The sequence below is a fragment of the Lutra lutra genome, chromosome 4 (genome assembly GCF_902655055.1).
Source record: "Lutra lutra chromosome 4, mLutLut1.2, whole genome shotgun sequence".
Taxonomy (NCBI): Eukaryota; Metazoa; Chordata; class Mammalia; order Carnivora; family Mustelidae; genus Lutra; species Lutra lutra.
Genome location: NC_062281.1, coordinates 159,570,553 through 159,588,507, shown reverse-complemented (window position 1 = coordinate 159,588,507; position 17,955 = coordinate 159,570,553). Strand labels below are relative to the sequence as shown.

Below are 17,955 nucleotides of genomic sequence, written 5' to 3'. Positions count from 1 at the left end.
AGCAGTGGTGATAATGGACATCCCTGCCGTTTCCTGACCTTAGCGGAAAAGCTTTCAGTTTTTCTCCATTGAGAATGATATTTGCGGTGGGTTTTTCATAGATGGCTTTGATAATATTGAGGTATGTGCCATCTATCCCTACACTTTGAAGAGTTTTGATCAGGAAGGGATGCTGTACTTTTTCAAATGCTTTTCAGCATCTATGGAGAGTATCATATGGTTCTTGTTCTTTCTTTTATTAATGTGTTGTATCACATTGATTGATTTGTGGATGTTGAACCAACCTTGCAGCCCTGGAATAAATCCCACTTGGTCATGGTGAATAATCCTTTTAATGTACTGTTGAATCCTACTGGCTAGTATTTTGGCGAGAATTTTTGCATCTGTGTTCATCAAGGATATTGGTCTGTAGTTGTTCTCTTTTTTTGATGGGATCCTTGTCTGGTTTTGGGATCAAGGTGATGTGGCCTCATAAAATGAGTTTGGAAGTTTTTCTTCCATTTCTATTTTTTGGAACAGTTTCAGGAGAGTAGGAATTAGTTCTTCTTTAAATGTTTGGTAGAATTCCCCCGGGAAGCCATCTGGCCCTGGGCTTTTGTTTGTTTGGAGGTTTTTGATGACTGTTTCAATCTCCTTACTGGTTATGGGTCTGTTCAGGCTTTCTATTTCTTCCTGGTTCAGTTGTGGTAGTTTATATGTCTCTAGGAATGCATCCATTTCTTCCAGATTGTCAAATTTGTTGGCGTAGAGTTGCTCATAGTATGTTCTTATACTTGTCTGTATTTCTTTGGTGTTCGTTGTGATCTCTCCTCTTTCATTCATGATTTTATTTATTTGGGTCCTTTCTCTTTTCTTTTTGATAAGTCTCACCAGGGGTTTATCAATCTTATTAATTCTTTCAAAGAACCAGCTCCTAGTTTCGTTGATTTGTTCTATCGTTTTTTTGGTTTCTATTTCATTGATTTCTGCTCTGATCTTTATGATTTCTCTTCTCCTGCTGGGTTTAGGGTTTCTTTCTTGTTCTTTCTCCAGCTCCTTTAGGTGTAGGTTTAGATTGTGTACCTGAGACCTTTCTTGTTTCATGAGAAAGCCTTGTACCACTATATATTTTCCTCTCAGGACTGCCTTTGTTGTGTCCCACAGATTCTGAACCGTTGTGTTTTCATTATCATTTGTTTCCATGATTTTTTTCAATTCTTCTTTAATTTCCTGGTTGACCCATTCATTCTTTAGAAGGATGCTGTTTAGTCTCCATGTATTTGGGTTCTTTCCAAATTTCCTCTTGTGATTGCATTCTAGCTTCAGAGCATTGTGGTCTGAAAATATGCAGGGAATGATCCAAATCTTTTTATAGTGGTTGAGACCTGATTTAGGACCAAGAATGTGATCTATTCTGGAGAATGTTCCATGTGCACTAGAGAAGAATGTGTATTCTGTTGCTTTGGGATGAAATGTTCTGAATATATCTGTGATGTCCATCTGGTCCAGTGTGTCATTTAAGGCCTTTATTTCCTCGTTGATCTTTTGCTTGGATGATCTGTCCATTTCAGTGAGGGGAGTGTTAAAGTCCCCTACCATTATTGTATTATTGTCGATGTGTTTCTTTGATTTTGTTATTAGTTGGTTTATATAGTTGGCTGCTGCCACGTTAGGGGCATAGATATTTAAAATTGTTAGATCTTCTTGTTGGACAGTTCCTTTGAGTATGATATAGTGTCCTTCCTCATCTCTTATTATAGTCTTTGGCTTAAAATCTAATTGATCTGATATAAGGATTGCCACTCCTGCTTTCTTCTGATGTCCATTAGCATGGTAAATTCTTTTCCACCCCCTCACTTTAAACCTGGAGGTGTCTTCGGGTTTAAGATGAGTTTCTTGTAGGCAACATATAGATGGGTTTTGTTTTTTTATCCATTCTGATACCCTGTGTCTTTTGATTGGGGCATTTAGCCCATTAACATTCAGGGTAAGTATTGAGAGATATGAATTTAGTGCCATTGTAGTGCCTGTAAGGTGACTGTTATTGTATATTGTCTCTGTTTCTTTCTGATCTACTACTTTTAGGGTCTCTCTTTGCTTAGAGGACCCCTTTCAATATTTCCTGTAGAGCTGGTTTGGTATTTGCAAATTCTTTCAGTTTTTGGAAAGCTTTTAATCTCTCCTTCTATTTTCAATGATAGCCTAGCTGGATAGAGTATTCTTGGCTGCATGTTTTTCTCATTTAGTACTCTGAATATATCATGCCAGCTCTTTCTGGCCTGCCAGGTCTCTGTGGATAAGTCTGCTGCCAATCTAATATTTTTACCATTGTACGTTACAGACTTCTTTTCCCGGGCTGCTTTCAGGATCTTCTCTTTGTCACTAAGACTTGTAAATTTTACTATTAGGTGACGGGGTGTGGACCTATTCTTATTGATTTTGAGGGGGGTTCTCTGCACCTCCTGGATTTTGATGCTTGTTCCCTTTGCCATATTGGGGAAATTCTCTCCAATAATTCTCTCCAACATACCTTCTGCTCCCCTCTCTGTTTCCTCTTCTTCTGGAATCCCAATTATTCTAATGTTGTTTTGTCTTATGGTGTCACTTATCTCTCGAATTCTCCCCTCATGGTCCAGTAGCTGTTTGTCCCTCTTTTGCTCAGCTTCTTTATTCTCTGTCATTTGGTCTTCTATATCAATAATTCTTTCTTCTGCTTCATTTATCCTAGCAGTGAGAGCCTCCATTTTTGATTGCACCTCATTAATAGCTTTTTTGATTTCAACTTGGTTAGATTTTAGTTCTTTTATTTCTCCAGAAAGGGCTTTTATATCTCCCGAGAGGGTTTCTCTAATATCTTCCAGGCCTTTTTCGAGCCCGGCTAGAACCTTGAGAATCATCATTCTGAACTCTAGATCTGACATATTACCAATTTCTGTATTGATTAGGTCCCTAGCCTTTGGTACTGCCTCTTGTTCTTTTTTTTGTGGTGAATTTTTCCGCCTTGTCATTTTGTCCAGATAAGAGTATATGAAGGAGCAAGTAAAATACTAAGAGGGTGGCAACAACCCCAGGAAAATATGCTTTAGCCAAATCAGAAGAGATCCCAAATCATGAGGGGGGAGAAAGGGGATAAAAAGAGGTTCAGAAAGGAAAGAAAAAAAAAAAAAGAAACAATTAAAAAAAGAAAACCAATAAAGAAAAAATATAAAAAGGAATATATATATATATATATATATATATATATATTAGATAAACTAGTTAAAAAACGTTAAAAAAGAAAAGGGTAAAAGTTAAAAAAATTTAGCAGAAGAAGAGAAAAAAAATTGAAAAAGAAAAAAAAAATTGAATTAACTGCAAGGCTAAAGAATCATGGGGAGAAAGCCATGAGTTCCGTGCTTTGCTTTCTCCTCCTCTGGAATTCTGCTGCTCTCCTTGATATTGAAACTGCACTCCTTGCTAGGTGAACTTGGTCCTGGCTGGGTTTCTTGCTGATCTTCTGGGGGAGTGGCCTGTTGTAGTGATTCTCAAGCGTCTTTGCCCCAGGCGGAGTTGCATCGCCCTTACCCGGGGCCGGGCTGAGTAATCTGCTCTGGTTTGCTTTCAGGAGCTTTTGTTCCCTGAGCGCTTTCCGTAGAGTTCCGGAGGGCGGGAATGAAGATGGCGGCCTCCTGGTCTCCGGCCCGGAGGAGCTGAGAGCCCGGGGCCCCACTCCTCAGTGCGCCCTCAGAGAACAGCGCCCAATTACTCCCGTCACCCTGGCCTCCGGCCGCGCTACGAGCTGACCGAGCCTGCGACCAGTTCAAGGTAACCCCGAGCTTAGAGCTCACTCCTTGGTCCGTCTCTGTAGCTGGCTTCCCCATTCTAATACCGGTAAGCTCTGCGACACTCAGACACCCCCGATCCTCCTGTGACCCTGCGGGACCTGAGGCCACGCTGACCTCGCGTGGGCTTCACCCCGGTTAAGCCTCTGGAGTGATGACCCTCAGTGGAACAGACTTTTAAAAGTCCTGATTTTGGGGCACCTGGGTGGCTCAGTGGGTTAAAGCCTCTGCCTTCAGCTCAGGTCGTGATCCCAGGGTCCTGGGATCGAGCCCCGTATCAGGCTCTCTGCTCAGTGGGGAGCCTGCTTCCTCCTCTCTCTCTCTCTCTCTCTCTCTCTCTGCCTGCCTCTCCACCTACTTGTGATCTCTCTCTGTCAAATAAATAAAATCTTAAAAAAAAAAATTTAAAAGTCCTGATTTTGTGCTCCGTTGCTCCGCCGCTTGCAGGGAGCCGGCCCCTCCCTCCGCGGTCTATCTTCCCGTCGCTTTGGATTCACTTCTCTGCCAGTCCTACCTTTCAGAAAGTGGTTGATTTTCTGTTTCTAGAATTGCTGTTCTTCTTCTCTTTGATCTCCCGTTGGATTCGTTGGTGTTTGCAATCTTTAGATAAGCTATCTAGCTGATCTCCCGCTACCTGAAGTAGTCTCAGCCTGCTACTTCTCTGCCATCTTGACTCCTCGAAAAGCACGGATTTGCAGATATTCACAAACATATAAACAAAGCTGAATGAGGGACAATAAGCCTCCTCCAAAAATACAAGTGAATCAAATATTATCTCTTAAAGTTTGATATTAAATCCAATACCTAAGGAAAACCAAACAATATTGGGGGAAAGTTCTATAGGATATTTATGAGAAAATATTAATATCTGGGTTTAAATCCTCATTCAGCCACTTACACTCCCACTGTGGACTACAAGAGATGCTTAACCCAAACCTGAGTCTTCTCATTTGTCAAAAATGGGCATTATCATCCCAGCCCTACCTAATTCATAAACGTGTTATGGGGAGTTATAATTTCTATAAAAAATGTGTGAAAACGATAACAGGCTATGTAAAATACAAGCTATTATCGTAAAAGTTTAGTGAAAATAGTTTTCCAAGGCTTTGAATGTTTGGTATATAAAAATTTACTGAAGTCAGATGTTCCTTTTTTTCATTTTTCCCCACACAAACACTTGAAAATACTTCCTAATTCAAAAGCTGGCATCTTTTTTCTCATTTGGCAAAAACAACCTCCCCCCCTTCCGCCAGCCCCGAGGGTTTCCAGTGGAACTGAAATGAGTTTGACTGTTTTTGTTTAAGATTATCAACAAAAACCTCTCCAAATTATGCAGTTTCTATGCCAAAACACATTCTTTATGCAGCAGTTTTAGGAATATATCATATGTGAACAACTGCTGGGCCACAAAGAACAGGATAGCATATTTTTTCTATCCTTTCGGAAAATGTGAAATATTTTTAACATGTCCTTGTCCAGTGGTAGATTTCAATATAACTTTTTAATAGCAGCATATTATTAAAAACAGGGAGAAGGAAGCTCTACTAAGTAATGTTTCAGAAAACATGTTTCAGATGAGTCCCACAGTTAGCTACATCATCATCATCATAGTAAGTATCATTTACAGAGCCCTTACGAGGTGCTAGGCATGTTTCAAGCCCTTTATATTTGTTAGCTCATTTAATCTTCATAGTGACCCCATGAGACTGGTAATGTTATCTTCACTTACAGATGAGAAAACTAAGATGTAAAGAAATATGTTTATTTTTCTAAGGTAACACAGTATTAGGTGATGGAAGTGGAAAGGCAATCTAGCAGTGGGATTCCAGAGCCTGTGTATCTAACCACTAGATTATTTTTCTGGACAGTAAGTAATTCATAGGCAGTAAGATCAATAGCTAAAATAGTCATTAGCCAGCAATTTCCAAAATTATTTAAATATATTTAAAATTTTACTTTGTTTTTATCTTGGGTTCAGATCTCTAAAGGAAATCTTTGTAATTAAAAATTTTTTAGAATTTACCTGGTAAACCTAAGATTGGTCTTCTTAAGAAAAGGTACATGTCTATGTGTATGTGTGTGTGTGTGTGTGTGTGTGCATACATACACCTCTCTGGTATCTAAATGTGTCTTCTCGAAAAGGTAATTGCTCAGTCACATTCATTATAATTTTCAAGAGCTACAGAAATGTTCATCTGGCTACTTCTGTTGAATTAGGGTAACTTACTCTAAGTTCTACTTCTAACATCCCCCAAGTTAAAAAATATATATGTGGTTAATTTGTAAAACATACCTGTGTTAAATCTAAAACAAATAAAGGACAAAATAAACCTCCTAGGATCAAAACTGGTTTTATGGGACATACACTCAAACTAAATTTATTTTTATTTCACAAATAATATCTTCACAAGTAAGAGAAGCCACATACAGAGTGGAAGTGGGCAATATTGTTAGAGACTGAGGTCATGTGTTTAGTTTCACTTGTAAAAGCTACATAAAACCTTTACCAAAAGGCACGCTTGTATACAAGTTTAACAGGATTTTTAAAAATAGAAATAATGATGCTAAGGCAGCTGTGTATGCTTGGGTGGATTTATGCATACAATGATGAAACTAATGACAGGGAAAGGGAACTAAATCATTTTAAGCATTTTGTCAAGTACAATGCTAGTCACATTGCATCATTTACCTACAATATTTGCATCATTTACCTAATGTATTCTTCATAATAACCATCCCAGATAGGTATCATTCCCATTTTATTAATGATAAAAATAAGGTTCAATATGTCCAGATAGCACCACAGTACAGAATTCAAACCCAGGTATATGTGGCTCTTTCCGTATGCTGTACAACCTGCCTAAATTAAATAACTAGCAAATCTGAAAGTTATACCAAAAATCTGAGTAATGCGGTTTCATTTCTTAAAATAATTTTGAATATTTTTACATTTATTCACATAGCTCATATTCCACTTTTTGCTTTCCAATCAGATCAAGATTTTTCAAAATACTACTTTTATATTGGTTTGGAATTTCATTTATTAAAGTTACCTTTATTGATCACCATGCATTTTATGAGGTGCTCTACATGCATTAACTCTTTAAATTGTCATAACAACTGGGGGCACATGACTGGCTCAGTCAGTAGAGCATGCGACTTGATCTGGGGGTTGTGATTTTGAGCCCCACTTAGGCATGGAGATTACTTAAAAAAATAAATGGTTTTTTAAAAAAATAAATGTCATAACTCTATGAAAATATCTTCCATTTTACAAGTGAGAATACAAGTTCAGAGAGGTTAAGTAACACAGAGGCGACAAAATCAGAGAAAGAAATCTGAGGTGTGTTCAACTTTAAAACCAATAGCATTGCTATTGTACTAGATGGAATATTTTTGAAATTGCAAATTCATTTTCCCAGATCATTTTCAAAAAGCAATTATGATAGTACTTCATATATGTCAAAGAATGTCCACACTTATTTTTCCTATTTAATTTTAACACTTCTCTGAATAATGGAGGGCAATATTTATTATTTCACAGGTGGAAAAAAAAGGTTCAGAAAAGTTGTGGAGGAAGTATTTTTTCTACTATGCAATGTTGCTCTCAGTCTCCTGGAAGAACTTTCTGAAAAGCTATATATATATATGTAAATCCTTCCTTTTTGCATAGATCACTAATTTTATTAAAAAACACACAAAACTCCAGTGAATAATGTGTCTCATTGTTAAAAGTCTCTAATAGAATACACTTATTCTCAATTCTATTACATATGTTCAAAGACACTGAAGGTTTCCTCTCATCTTATTTCTGAATTATATCATACACTAAACATCTTTAAACTAATGCAACAGAAATAGTGATGCTCATGACAGTTTTTGACTTTAGGCCTATTTTTTTTTCTGATATTAATAGAGCCACCTATGCTCTATTTTATTTAGTATTTGCTTGGAATACCATTTTTCCATTCCTTCACTTTTAGCCTGAGTGTGTCCTTAAATATAAAGAAATATAAAGTGGGTCTCTTGTAGATAGCATATAGTTGGGTTTGTATTATCCATTCAGCCACTCTATGTCTTTTGATTGAAGAGCTTAATCCATTTACATATAAGGTAATTACTGATAGGAAAGGACTTACTTTGACATTTTGGTATTGTAGTTCTTTTGTTCCTTTATTCCTCTGTTGTCTTCCTTTGTGTTTTATTGATTTTTGGTAGGGATATGCTTTATTCCTTTCTTTTATTTTGTGTATCTTCTGTATGTTGTGTGTGTGTGTATGTGTGCGTGTATTTTTTTTTTTGGCTACCATGTGACTTGTTAAAGTGATTTACAAATTTATCGCTATGCCCATGAAAATCTTTTTTTTTTTTAAGATTTTTTATTTATTTATTTGACAGAGAGAGATCACAAGTAGGCAGAGAGGCAGGCAGAGAGAGAGAGGAAGGGAAGCAAGCTCCCTGCTGAACAGAGAGCCCGACACGGGGCTCGATCCCAGGACCCCGGGATCATGACTTGAGCCGAAGGCAGAGGCTTAACCCACTGAGCCACCCAGGCGCCCCAATGCCCATGAAAATCTTAATGGCACTTTTTTTTTTTAAAAACAGAAATAGAATAACATAACAATCATAAAATTAATACAGAACCTTTAGACCCAGAATAGCTGAAGTGATTTAGGAAAGAACAAAGAAGCTGGAGGCATCATACTTCCTGATTACAAACTGAATTACAAAGCTACAGTAATTAAAATAGTATGACACTGATATAAAGAAAGACAATAGCAATGAGACAGAGTCCAGACATAAAGCAACACATATATAGTCAACTGATCTTGGCGCGAGGGTGCCAAGAACACACACAATGGGAAAGGACAGTTTCTTCAATAAGTGGTGCTGAGAAAACTGAGCATCCATATGCAGAAATGAAGGAAGTTCCAACCTTATACTGTACATACAAAAAAGGTGGATCAAAGATTTAAACCTAAGACCTGAAACTATAAAATTCCTAATAGAAAACAGGGAAAAAGCTTCTTGACATTGATCTTGGCAATGATTTCTTAGGTAAGACACCAAAAACAAAGGAAACAAACGTAAAAATAGACAAATGGAACCATATCAAATTTAAAAATTGTCTGCATGGAAAAGGAAACAATCAACAGAATGAAAAAGACAACCTATGGAATGGGAGGAAATATTGGCAAACCAGATATCTGATAATATCTTTGTTAGTAATAACAAAGTTTTAGTTCTCGAAGATCAGTAAGTCCTAGAGAACTACTGTATGGCATGGTGTCTATACTTAACACATAAAGAAAGGGACACAAGGAGACTGGAATGTGTTGAACATGACTATTACCTTGATTGTGTTGACAGTATCATAGGTGTTTGCATATGTCCAAACTTATCAAACTGTACATATTAAATAGATATAGTTCTTTGTATATCAATTATACATTAATAAAGCTATTTTAAAAAAGAAATGTTAGTGATGCTTGAATGTGTAGTTACTCATAGAGGGTAACTAGTGTTCCACAGAACGCACATTGTCTTTTTACCTGGAACTACCCCATACATCATTTCTGGTTACCATGAAATTTCAGGTTAAAATAAATCTTCAGTGATGTTCCTTTCATATACTTCCACCAACTTCTACCTTAGCTTATGAAATGATCTCTTTATTCACTATTAGTGTTTGGATGTTGGAAATTTGCCCAAGGTTTTACTACATTAATATTAATTAAATTGGGGTCATAATCTATAGCAGTTTCCTGAAGAACTAGCCCCACTATTTAAAAATGTTAACTGTAACAAGCTGAGTTTTTGTAACCACTTACTTGAGAGGAAAAATTGGGTTTTAGATTCAAATCTGAGCTTTACCATATACTGTCTGTATTTATCCCTAGTCAATCATAGCAGTTTGATCCTTGGTTATCTGGTCTATAAAACTGAGATTACTTATACGTACCCTAGCTCACAGGGCTGTTGGGAAGATCAAATAATATAACATATGTATATCATCAAGTACAGATGGTGTCCTTACATAAGTATGACTTTAATTCCCTTGTTTTAATAACTTTAAAGATGATGCTTAGATGGGGATGAGAATAAAAAAAAAATTACCCTCACCAATTACCCCCCCAATATGCTGCAAACATTCATATAGTACAAATTAGAGCATAATGCATTCTCTTCCATCAGGTTCATTTACTTGACTTAGCATAACTTGAATACAACATACTAAGGTTCAAGATATTAGCTTAAAAAAACTATTTCATTGAGACAGTTTTGCTTAAATATTCATTTAAATGCCTTAATATACCAACTCTTAATTAATCTAGAGAGCCACAGTTTCTAGATTGAGTACCTTAGTTACATCTGAAGGCTGGAAGATGGAAAATTATTCAATCCTTCAGTCAAAAATGTGCCTCTTCGTGAATGATAAAACATAAGACATTGGGAAAGAACATTTAAGGCTCTTCTTGGGAACCATGGAATTTGCATTTCATAGAAGGGATTTAATTAAACTCCATTGGAATAGAAGGTGCTGGAAACAATTGCAGACAATTGCTTGCTTGGTCCACTGCCTAACTCTGTACTTATCACCTCTTGCAGCAGCTGAGTAGGACCTGGCCCTCGGCACCTGAATGCTGTACGTTTCAGTTGCTTAGTCAAGTAACAGCCAAACAAAAAGACAGGCCATCGTATGATTTATTTTTTCTTAATTTGAGGGTACTTTTTTGAAAAATAGATTGCACTACATAAACACTAACTCTCTCAACTGATGAACCATTTCTTTCTTCTTGAGGACTATGGTTCAACTAGGATTTTTCTCTTTTCCTTTGTTTTCTCTTTTAGCTACCGGTATGTATAAACTAGCTGAAAGCAAGTCCTATCAGGTCTTCTTATTTCTTCTGTCCAGATAGCTGGGCTTTGTATCATTTTTAGTGGCCCTTCATGTATTTTTTTCTTTCATGCAGTCATTCAACAAACCTTGTACAGCTGCTCTGTGCCACAGATAAAAAAGTAAACAGGGGGGTGCCTGGGTGGCTCAGTGGGTTAAAGCCTCTGCCTTCGGCTCAGGTCATGATCCCAGGGTCCTGGGATCGAGCCCCACCTGGGGCTCTCTGCTCAGTAGGGAACCTGCTTCCCGTTCTCTCTCTGCCTGCCTCTCTGCCTACTTGTGATCTCTGTCTGTCAAATAAATAGAATCTTAAAAAAAAAAAAAAAAGTAAACAGGGCCCTAGACCAGTAGAAAAAGACATACAAGAAAGGCATTTGTAATTCAGTTTAAGTGCTATAATAAAACTATGCTCAGATTGTGGTGCTGGAAACACAAAGACGAGGAAATAGTCCTAAGCTAGAAAAGCCTACATAAAGCATAATAAGACTAAAAATAAGGAAATCCTTGGACACTATATTAGCATTGTTTGTCTGATCCTCCATCAATAGTCAAAATGAGTTCCTTGAGTTCAAGAGTCCTGATTTTACTAACTCATGTTCAGTACTTTTGTGGAGGTGATCTATAGAAATATAGCAAAACGTACTTTCTTGAATCTCTTATACACAACACACATTTTCCCCTCAAAAGTAGAGTTATTTTTAGTAAAGAGAATAAGAACTAATATTAACCTGTAAAGAACAAGGTAAGTGTGGCAGTATATATGCTCATATCTGTTCTGTGTTGGGTTATTTCCTTCCTACTTTAATAAAAGTCCTAGTGATTTTCTAAGGCCTATGCTATCCAGACCATCTAGTAGAATACCAGCTAATTTCAGTTATCATTAGTTACTAATTCCTGAAGTATATGACACCTTTAAGAATTAATCAGGACTTCCTTTTCATCTTTATAGCATTTCTATCATTGATTACAGTACTTCTCTCAATATAATAAGTAAATAAATGTCAGTCTCCCCCCATGAACTCAGGTCAGAAACTACATTTTTGTTTATCTTTGGACGCTGAGTCAGTGCTGTGCAGATTGCCTGGAACAGAGAAGACCTTTGATAATATTTGTTGAATGGATGAATATTCACCAGCTCTGGTTGTCTAAGAAATTTTATATTACCCAACTAAATGTGTCACTCAGAGATAATAACTCATAACAAAAAAATTGGGTTTCCTCTTTTACCTCTTCATTTTGTACATGAATTTCTAGCTATTTCCCTAATTATAATAGAAATATAATTCCATTATTATTCCTAATTTCTAAAAGGCCCTCTAACATGCTAGCCACCAGAGCCTCCACAATAAGCAAAACATGCAATTGCTTGAGGTTCCTTCTGTCAGGGCACCTATAATGGTCATGTACCAATTAGGACAAGAACAGCAGACAGCTTTCATTTGTTTTTCTCTCACTTCATTATTTTATCTGATTTCAAAATCTATTCTCTACTTCTGAATTCTCCTAAGTTCTAGATCTTTAATTTTTAACTGATTACTAAATATTTCCTTCTATCCCAGTTCTCCCCTCATAAAACCTGATCAATATTTAGTTTATTCCATCTTGGTTTCCTTTCCTCAAAAATCATTCCCATCTTTCAATGTCCAGCTCAAAGGTCACCTCTTCCAGTGCTGCTCCAGGCCTATCATTCTCTTTGCCCTTCTTTTATTGCACTCAACACGTCCTCCCAAAGGTCTTGCACCCCTGTGGACAATCTCCAGTGACAGCACGTGGAGTTTTCTGAACAACCATGCTCTCCCCCATTTTTATGCTTTTGCAAGTTCTGTATCAAGCTAGAAAGCCTTGTGTCCCCATTCTTGCATTATATTCCCATTCTTGTAGTCTTCCACTGTAGAGGGTACCAACCACTGCAAATGTTGGAATACAATGTTGTCTTTTTCAGCAGACTCTTCACACGTGTGGGTATGCACACACCCGTATGTGTAAAAACTGATACACTCTACAACTAACACAGTGCTCAGTAAACATGTGATGAATGGGTGGATGATGTTTAAATGTGTAAGGAGCCCAAAATCCTAAGGTAAAATTAGGAAAACACAAAAATTATAAAATAGTGGAGTCCATTTGGAACACAGTTTGGCTGTTCCTCAAAATGTCAAACACGGTGTTTCCATATGACTCAGCAATTCCACTTCTAGGTTTACTCTTGAGAGAAATGAAAAGATATGTTCTCACAAAAACTCATGCACAAATATCATGCCAGTGCTCTTCATAATATCCCCAAAGTGGGAATAATACAAATGCTCATCATCTGAGGGTTGTGCACCCACATTATGACTGTTACTTAATCACCAAAGGAATAAAGTACTGATGTGCATTACAACCCAGATGAACTATGAAAACATTACGCTACACAAAAGGTCACATATGGTATGAGTCCATTTATATGAAATGCCAGAACAGGCACAGAGACTGGTTGCCAGGAGGGGAGGACAGAAGGGAATGGAGAGTGATTGTTGATGGGTTCAGGATTTCTTTCTGGAGTCATCAAAACTTTTATAATTAGCTAGTGGTTATAGCTGCACAACGCTGTGAATATACTAAAAACCATGCAGATGTATACTTTTAAAGGGTAAACCTTATAGTATATGAGTTATATCTCAATAAAGCTACTATTGGAAAATGAACACAAGGAGGATGCTCTATCTGCTCCAGATTTTTAATCAGGGGATTAATCTTTGCAGTTACAATACAACTCTGCAGCCTAGAACTTATTTATCTTCCATGTTAATCAATTACATAATTATAGCAATGTTGGAACATTAAAAGCCCCTTCTAAATTAACCCCTTCATCACCCTATAGATAAGAAAACTTAGCTTCAAGAAGGATAAATGACTTGAACAAGATTGTATAGCTAATAGTGGGACCATGAAGACTTCACTCTTTGTCAAATCACACATCTTTTTCTTTCTTTTTTTTTTTTTTTAAAGATTTTATTTATTTATTTGACAGAGAGAGATCACAAGCAGGCAGAGAGGCAGGCAGAGAGAGAGGAGGAAGCAGGCTCCCTGCTGAGCAGAGAGCCCGATTCGGGGCTCAATCCCAGGACCCTGAGATCATGACCTGAGCCGAAGGCAGCGGCTTAACCCACTGAGCCACCCAGGCGCCCCCACACATCTTTTTCTAAGTTGAATTGACATCTTTCTTCCTGGAATTCCCAGGGCTTTTTTCTTTTTATTTAAAGGACAAAAATACCTTAAAAGGAAGAATAAGATCAATTTATCTTTCATATTAAATCCAATGACTATTACTAGATTATAAGAAATATTTTTAAAAGGCTAAGGAAATAACTGCATCATTCTGCTTCTTACAACGAGAAAAGACAACTATTAGTATTTAAAGGTTTTACTCTTAAAAAATAATTTAACATAAGAATTCATAGTAATAGTTAGGGAGAGCAACAAAGACCACTCCTTCCCCCAGGAAATGGAAATAGATACTTAGCTAAGACACTAGATATATCTGGAAATTTTCATCTGATCCTTCAGAGAGAAATCAAATGTAATCCACAGGAGAATATCTTTCAGAATATCATATTCTTAAGTTCCCCTTTGATGGCAGAAATAGGTGTAATAGCTAACTTTTGATGTAATTATTCACTTGGGAGATTTTCTATGACAGTGAAATTTTCTTTGAAGTTCGTATTTGTGCTTTTCACCAAGCAGGACCTTTTAAATGGAAGAATTTTTCATTTGTTTCCACATGTAAAACAAAAACAAAATCAAAACATACTAAGTTTCACTGATGATATTAAAAAACAAAAAAAGCATTAGTCATTGTTGACCTTCAAAAGCTCATTGTACAAAATGCCATCCTACAACTTACAGCCAGGGGGTAACTCCATGATTGCGTAGTGTACTACTTCCCTGACAGTGTCTACATGAACCTGAGGACGGCATACTTGAAAGGGAGTGTGGGGAGCTGAGGGGGTGGGATGGGTGGGGAAGGATCGCCATAATGACAAATACTGCTACACGCTCACTTAGGAAATTCTGGGCTAATTCAAAAAATATTTAATGAGCACTAATTATGTGTCAGACTCCAGACCAGATGCTAGAGTGAAAGAGGGTTATGCCAGGATATTTTAGTGCCTCCAACAAGCCAGTGTTTACTCTATCAGCCATACATGCTAGTTTGCCCAGACAGCTCTGTCTGGAATGGCTGTTCCAGTATCGATAGCACTGCCTTTCACTCCTGCCTTCCTACTTATGACTCTTTAAGTTGGGGAGTGTGAATCTCATGCATAGAGTCTCCTCAGCTTATATGACTAATGAAACATCTGTATCTATATGCCCACAGCCATCTCTTAGACTAGAAGTCCACAGAACGTTTCAGGAAATGCTGATCCACTTCATTCTTTTCATTTGATAGCTGAGGAGAGTTGGGCCCAGAGAATTAAAGAGACTCAGCAGGAGAATGGCAGGATGGAACTAAAGCCTAGGCCTCCTGGCCCCTTTCTCTGGCGCGCTTTCCCATACATCCCTAATTGCCATGCCAGAACACTCTAAACATGAAGTTTAAAAATCCTATTATTATATAACAAATATTACATATTTTCTCCTAATACAAAACAAATCACTCAATTTTACATGTTAATTTCAACTTAAATGGAGTTCAGTTTTTTCTTTTTAAAATCATAACTGTAAAACTAACCATAGGTAGAGTCAATGAGAGAATAGTACCTTGTAGTCAACTCTTCGAGCTTGTCAGCCAAGTTTACTTATTTTCTATTCTCTACTTTCCCTCCACTTACTCTGATAAATACGAGGTGGCCAATTTCTTCATATCTTCAAAGACTCACTGGCCTCACAGGGGTGGATAAGGCAGGTAGAGAGGAGCTAATTTTATCAACTACCGGATTTTCCAGTACAAAGCATTCCGTATAATATTTTACTCCCCTTTATGGTTTAAAGTGTCCTTTAGGTAAAGATACTACTTTCCTGGGTCAGTTGGTACCTATGAAAACTCTAAAGAGTTTTAAATACAATATAATCCCTTTATTCTTTCTGAGTTTCTACGTGCTAACAAAAGCTATTTTCTGAATCTGGTTGCACCAAGAGATAGGACCTTAAAAGAAAATCATGCAAAGAACTCTATTTTTAAAAATCAGTTATTCACATTTTGGGTCACACATGGCCACTGCTATTTCTAGCTGACCGTATTGTAGGTAACTTAGTTCTTTTAAAGAAGAGGAAGTGGATGATTATATAAACTTAAAAAAAAAAAAAACCTATTTCTTATTAGCTAAGAAGTACAAGGAGCCTTTTTTGGGGAGGAGAACTAAGTAGAAAATACTAGTAAAATCCGGGTTTTAAACTTAGGAAACTAATTTCTGTATAGTATATCTTTTTTGCTCATTACCAAGAAAAAGGAGTCCATATTAATCTTATACAAGATAACCAATCAAGCAGATGAAAAGAAAATCACAAGGTGATTAAGGCAGACCATTTCTAGAGAGAATCTATTCTGGGATTTGTAGATGGAGATATGAGCTATATGTGGCAGAACATCCTTCTCATAATCAGATTGGAAGCTGTGATTATGGTGCAGAGCTTTGACTTTTAGAACAGAGCACTCTCGTCTGTGATTAAAAATAAAAGGACTGCCTGTGATAATTTACCATTTGAAGCAATAAACTTATTCACATCTAACTATTCAGAACCACCTGTTTAAAAAAAAAGAATACAGATATTGATCACATCAAACATTTTCATTGAGAAGTTGACACAGACACCCATACAGTTTATCATGGATGGTCTCAGAAGCTTTCCTGTGTATGAGAAACAGAACTACAGGCCTTTTTGTACAAATTCCTGTATATCTTGTCCATGCTGTTCTCAAAGATGGGTCGGTGGGATTTTCCTTTATAAGAGGCTGCCCTGTTGGACCAGTATTCACCATCATCCAAATGGAGAGGGCCACGTGGCTGCTGAAATGAGCTATAAAAAAGGATATAAAATATTAAAACTGGTGAAACTCAATGAGAGGTAGTATTATATAATTCAAATATTTACTGAGTACTTTATGAGTGTGTGATACTCTGGGCTGCGAGAAATAAAAGACAATAAGGGCTTTGCCTTCAAAGAGTGACCCTACTTGTATGAAACTATTACAAAACACTAAAGTGAAAATTGTGCCTGAGAGAGTTACGAAGAATTCTGAGAAGAGAGATTCGTGTGATGTGGTGAAAGCAGGGTGCAGACGCTGTGGGAAGGCCAGTCATGAGAGCTCCCGGCTTCCCCAGTCAGGCAGACCTGAAACTGGGTAACAGCTCCTTTATAAGCTGTGGACCCTGGGGCAATTTATTTAATCATCCCAGGTCTCAGCTTCCTTTACTGTATTTTCTTCAGTGTTGTTTAAAAATCAAAGACAAGGGGCGCCTGGGTGGCTCAGTTGGTTAAGCAGCTGCCTTTGGCTCAGGTCATGATCCCAGGGTCCTGGGATAGAGCCCTGCATCGGGCTGCCCACTCAGCAGGAAGACTTCTTCTCCCTCTCCCACTCCCCCTGCTTGCGTTTCCTCTCTTGCTCTCTCTCTCTCTGTGTCAAATAAATAAATAAAATCTTTTAAAAAAATCAAAGATAATATGTGTAAAATGTATAGTATAGTGCTGACTCTGCACACAGACGTTATTAACCACAAGACACTAAACAACTAGGTACTTCACATTTACCTAAAAATCTGAGGACACTCTGAAGTTGGTAGCTGTGGAAACTGAGGCTCAGTCAAGGGACTTGCCTACGGCCACCCAGCTAGTGACTGGCAGAACAGAAAGAGATACCACATCTGTGGTCTTGAGGCCCCTTCCACTATGGCACACTGCTATTGTCCTCAAGGAGAAGCAGGAAATTAGCCTGAATATGAACAACTTCTAGAAAATGGAAAACAAGGCCAAAAAGTGTATTTGAAGTGACAGGGATCCAATTTTGAGGATCTTGAAGAAAAAAGAGAGAATAGATAGGAAGCTATGAAATAGACCAGGACTAAGTTGATTATAATGGTAATAAGAAAAGGCAACTCCTTTTGAAAGTCTGATAGTACTTTTATAAAAACATAACCAAAGTTACAAGTTTACTATCATAAATACTAAGTTCTGGGCCTAACATATCATTTGCCAGAAACAAAATATTGACTTTTTCAAGGACTGAGTTATTTTCTTAAATAAATAATTGACTTCAAGAAATTAATTACTTGTTAT

The 17,955-nt window shown here is 37.3% G+C and overlaps 1 protein-coding gene across 3 annotated transcripts in view; it reads right to left on the bottom strand.

Annotated features, from left to right (window-relative positions):
* Positions 1–14,507: 14,507 nt before the first annotated feature.
* SPATA6 (spermatogenesis associated 6) overlaps positions 14,508–17,955 on the bottom strand; it is a 145,285-nt gene continuing 141,837 nt past the window's right edge. For all 3 annotated transcript variants that reach the window (XM_047727507.1, XM_047727505.1, XM_047727506.1), the window contains one exon: positions 14,508–16,698. In XM_047727507.1, coding sequence (XP_047583463.1) covers positions 16,518–16,698 — 181 coding nt within the window. In that variant the 3' untranslated portion in view covers positions 14,508–16,517. The remainder of the gene's footprint in view (positions 16,699–17,955) is intronic.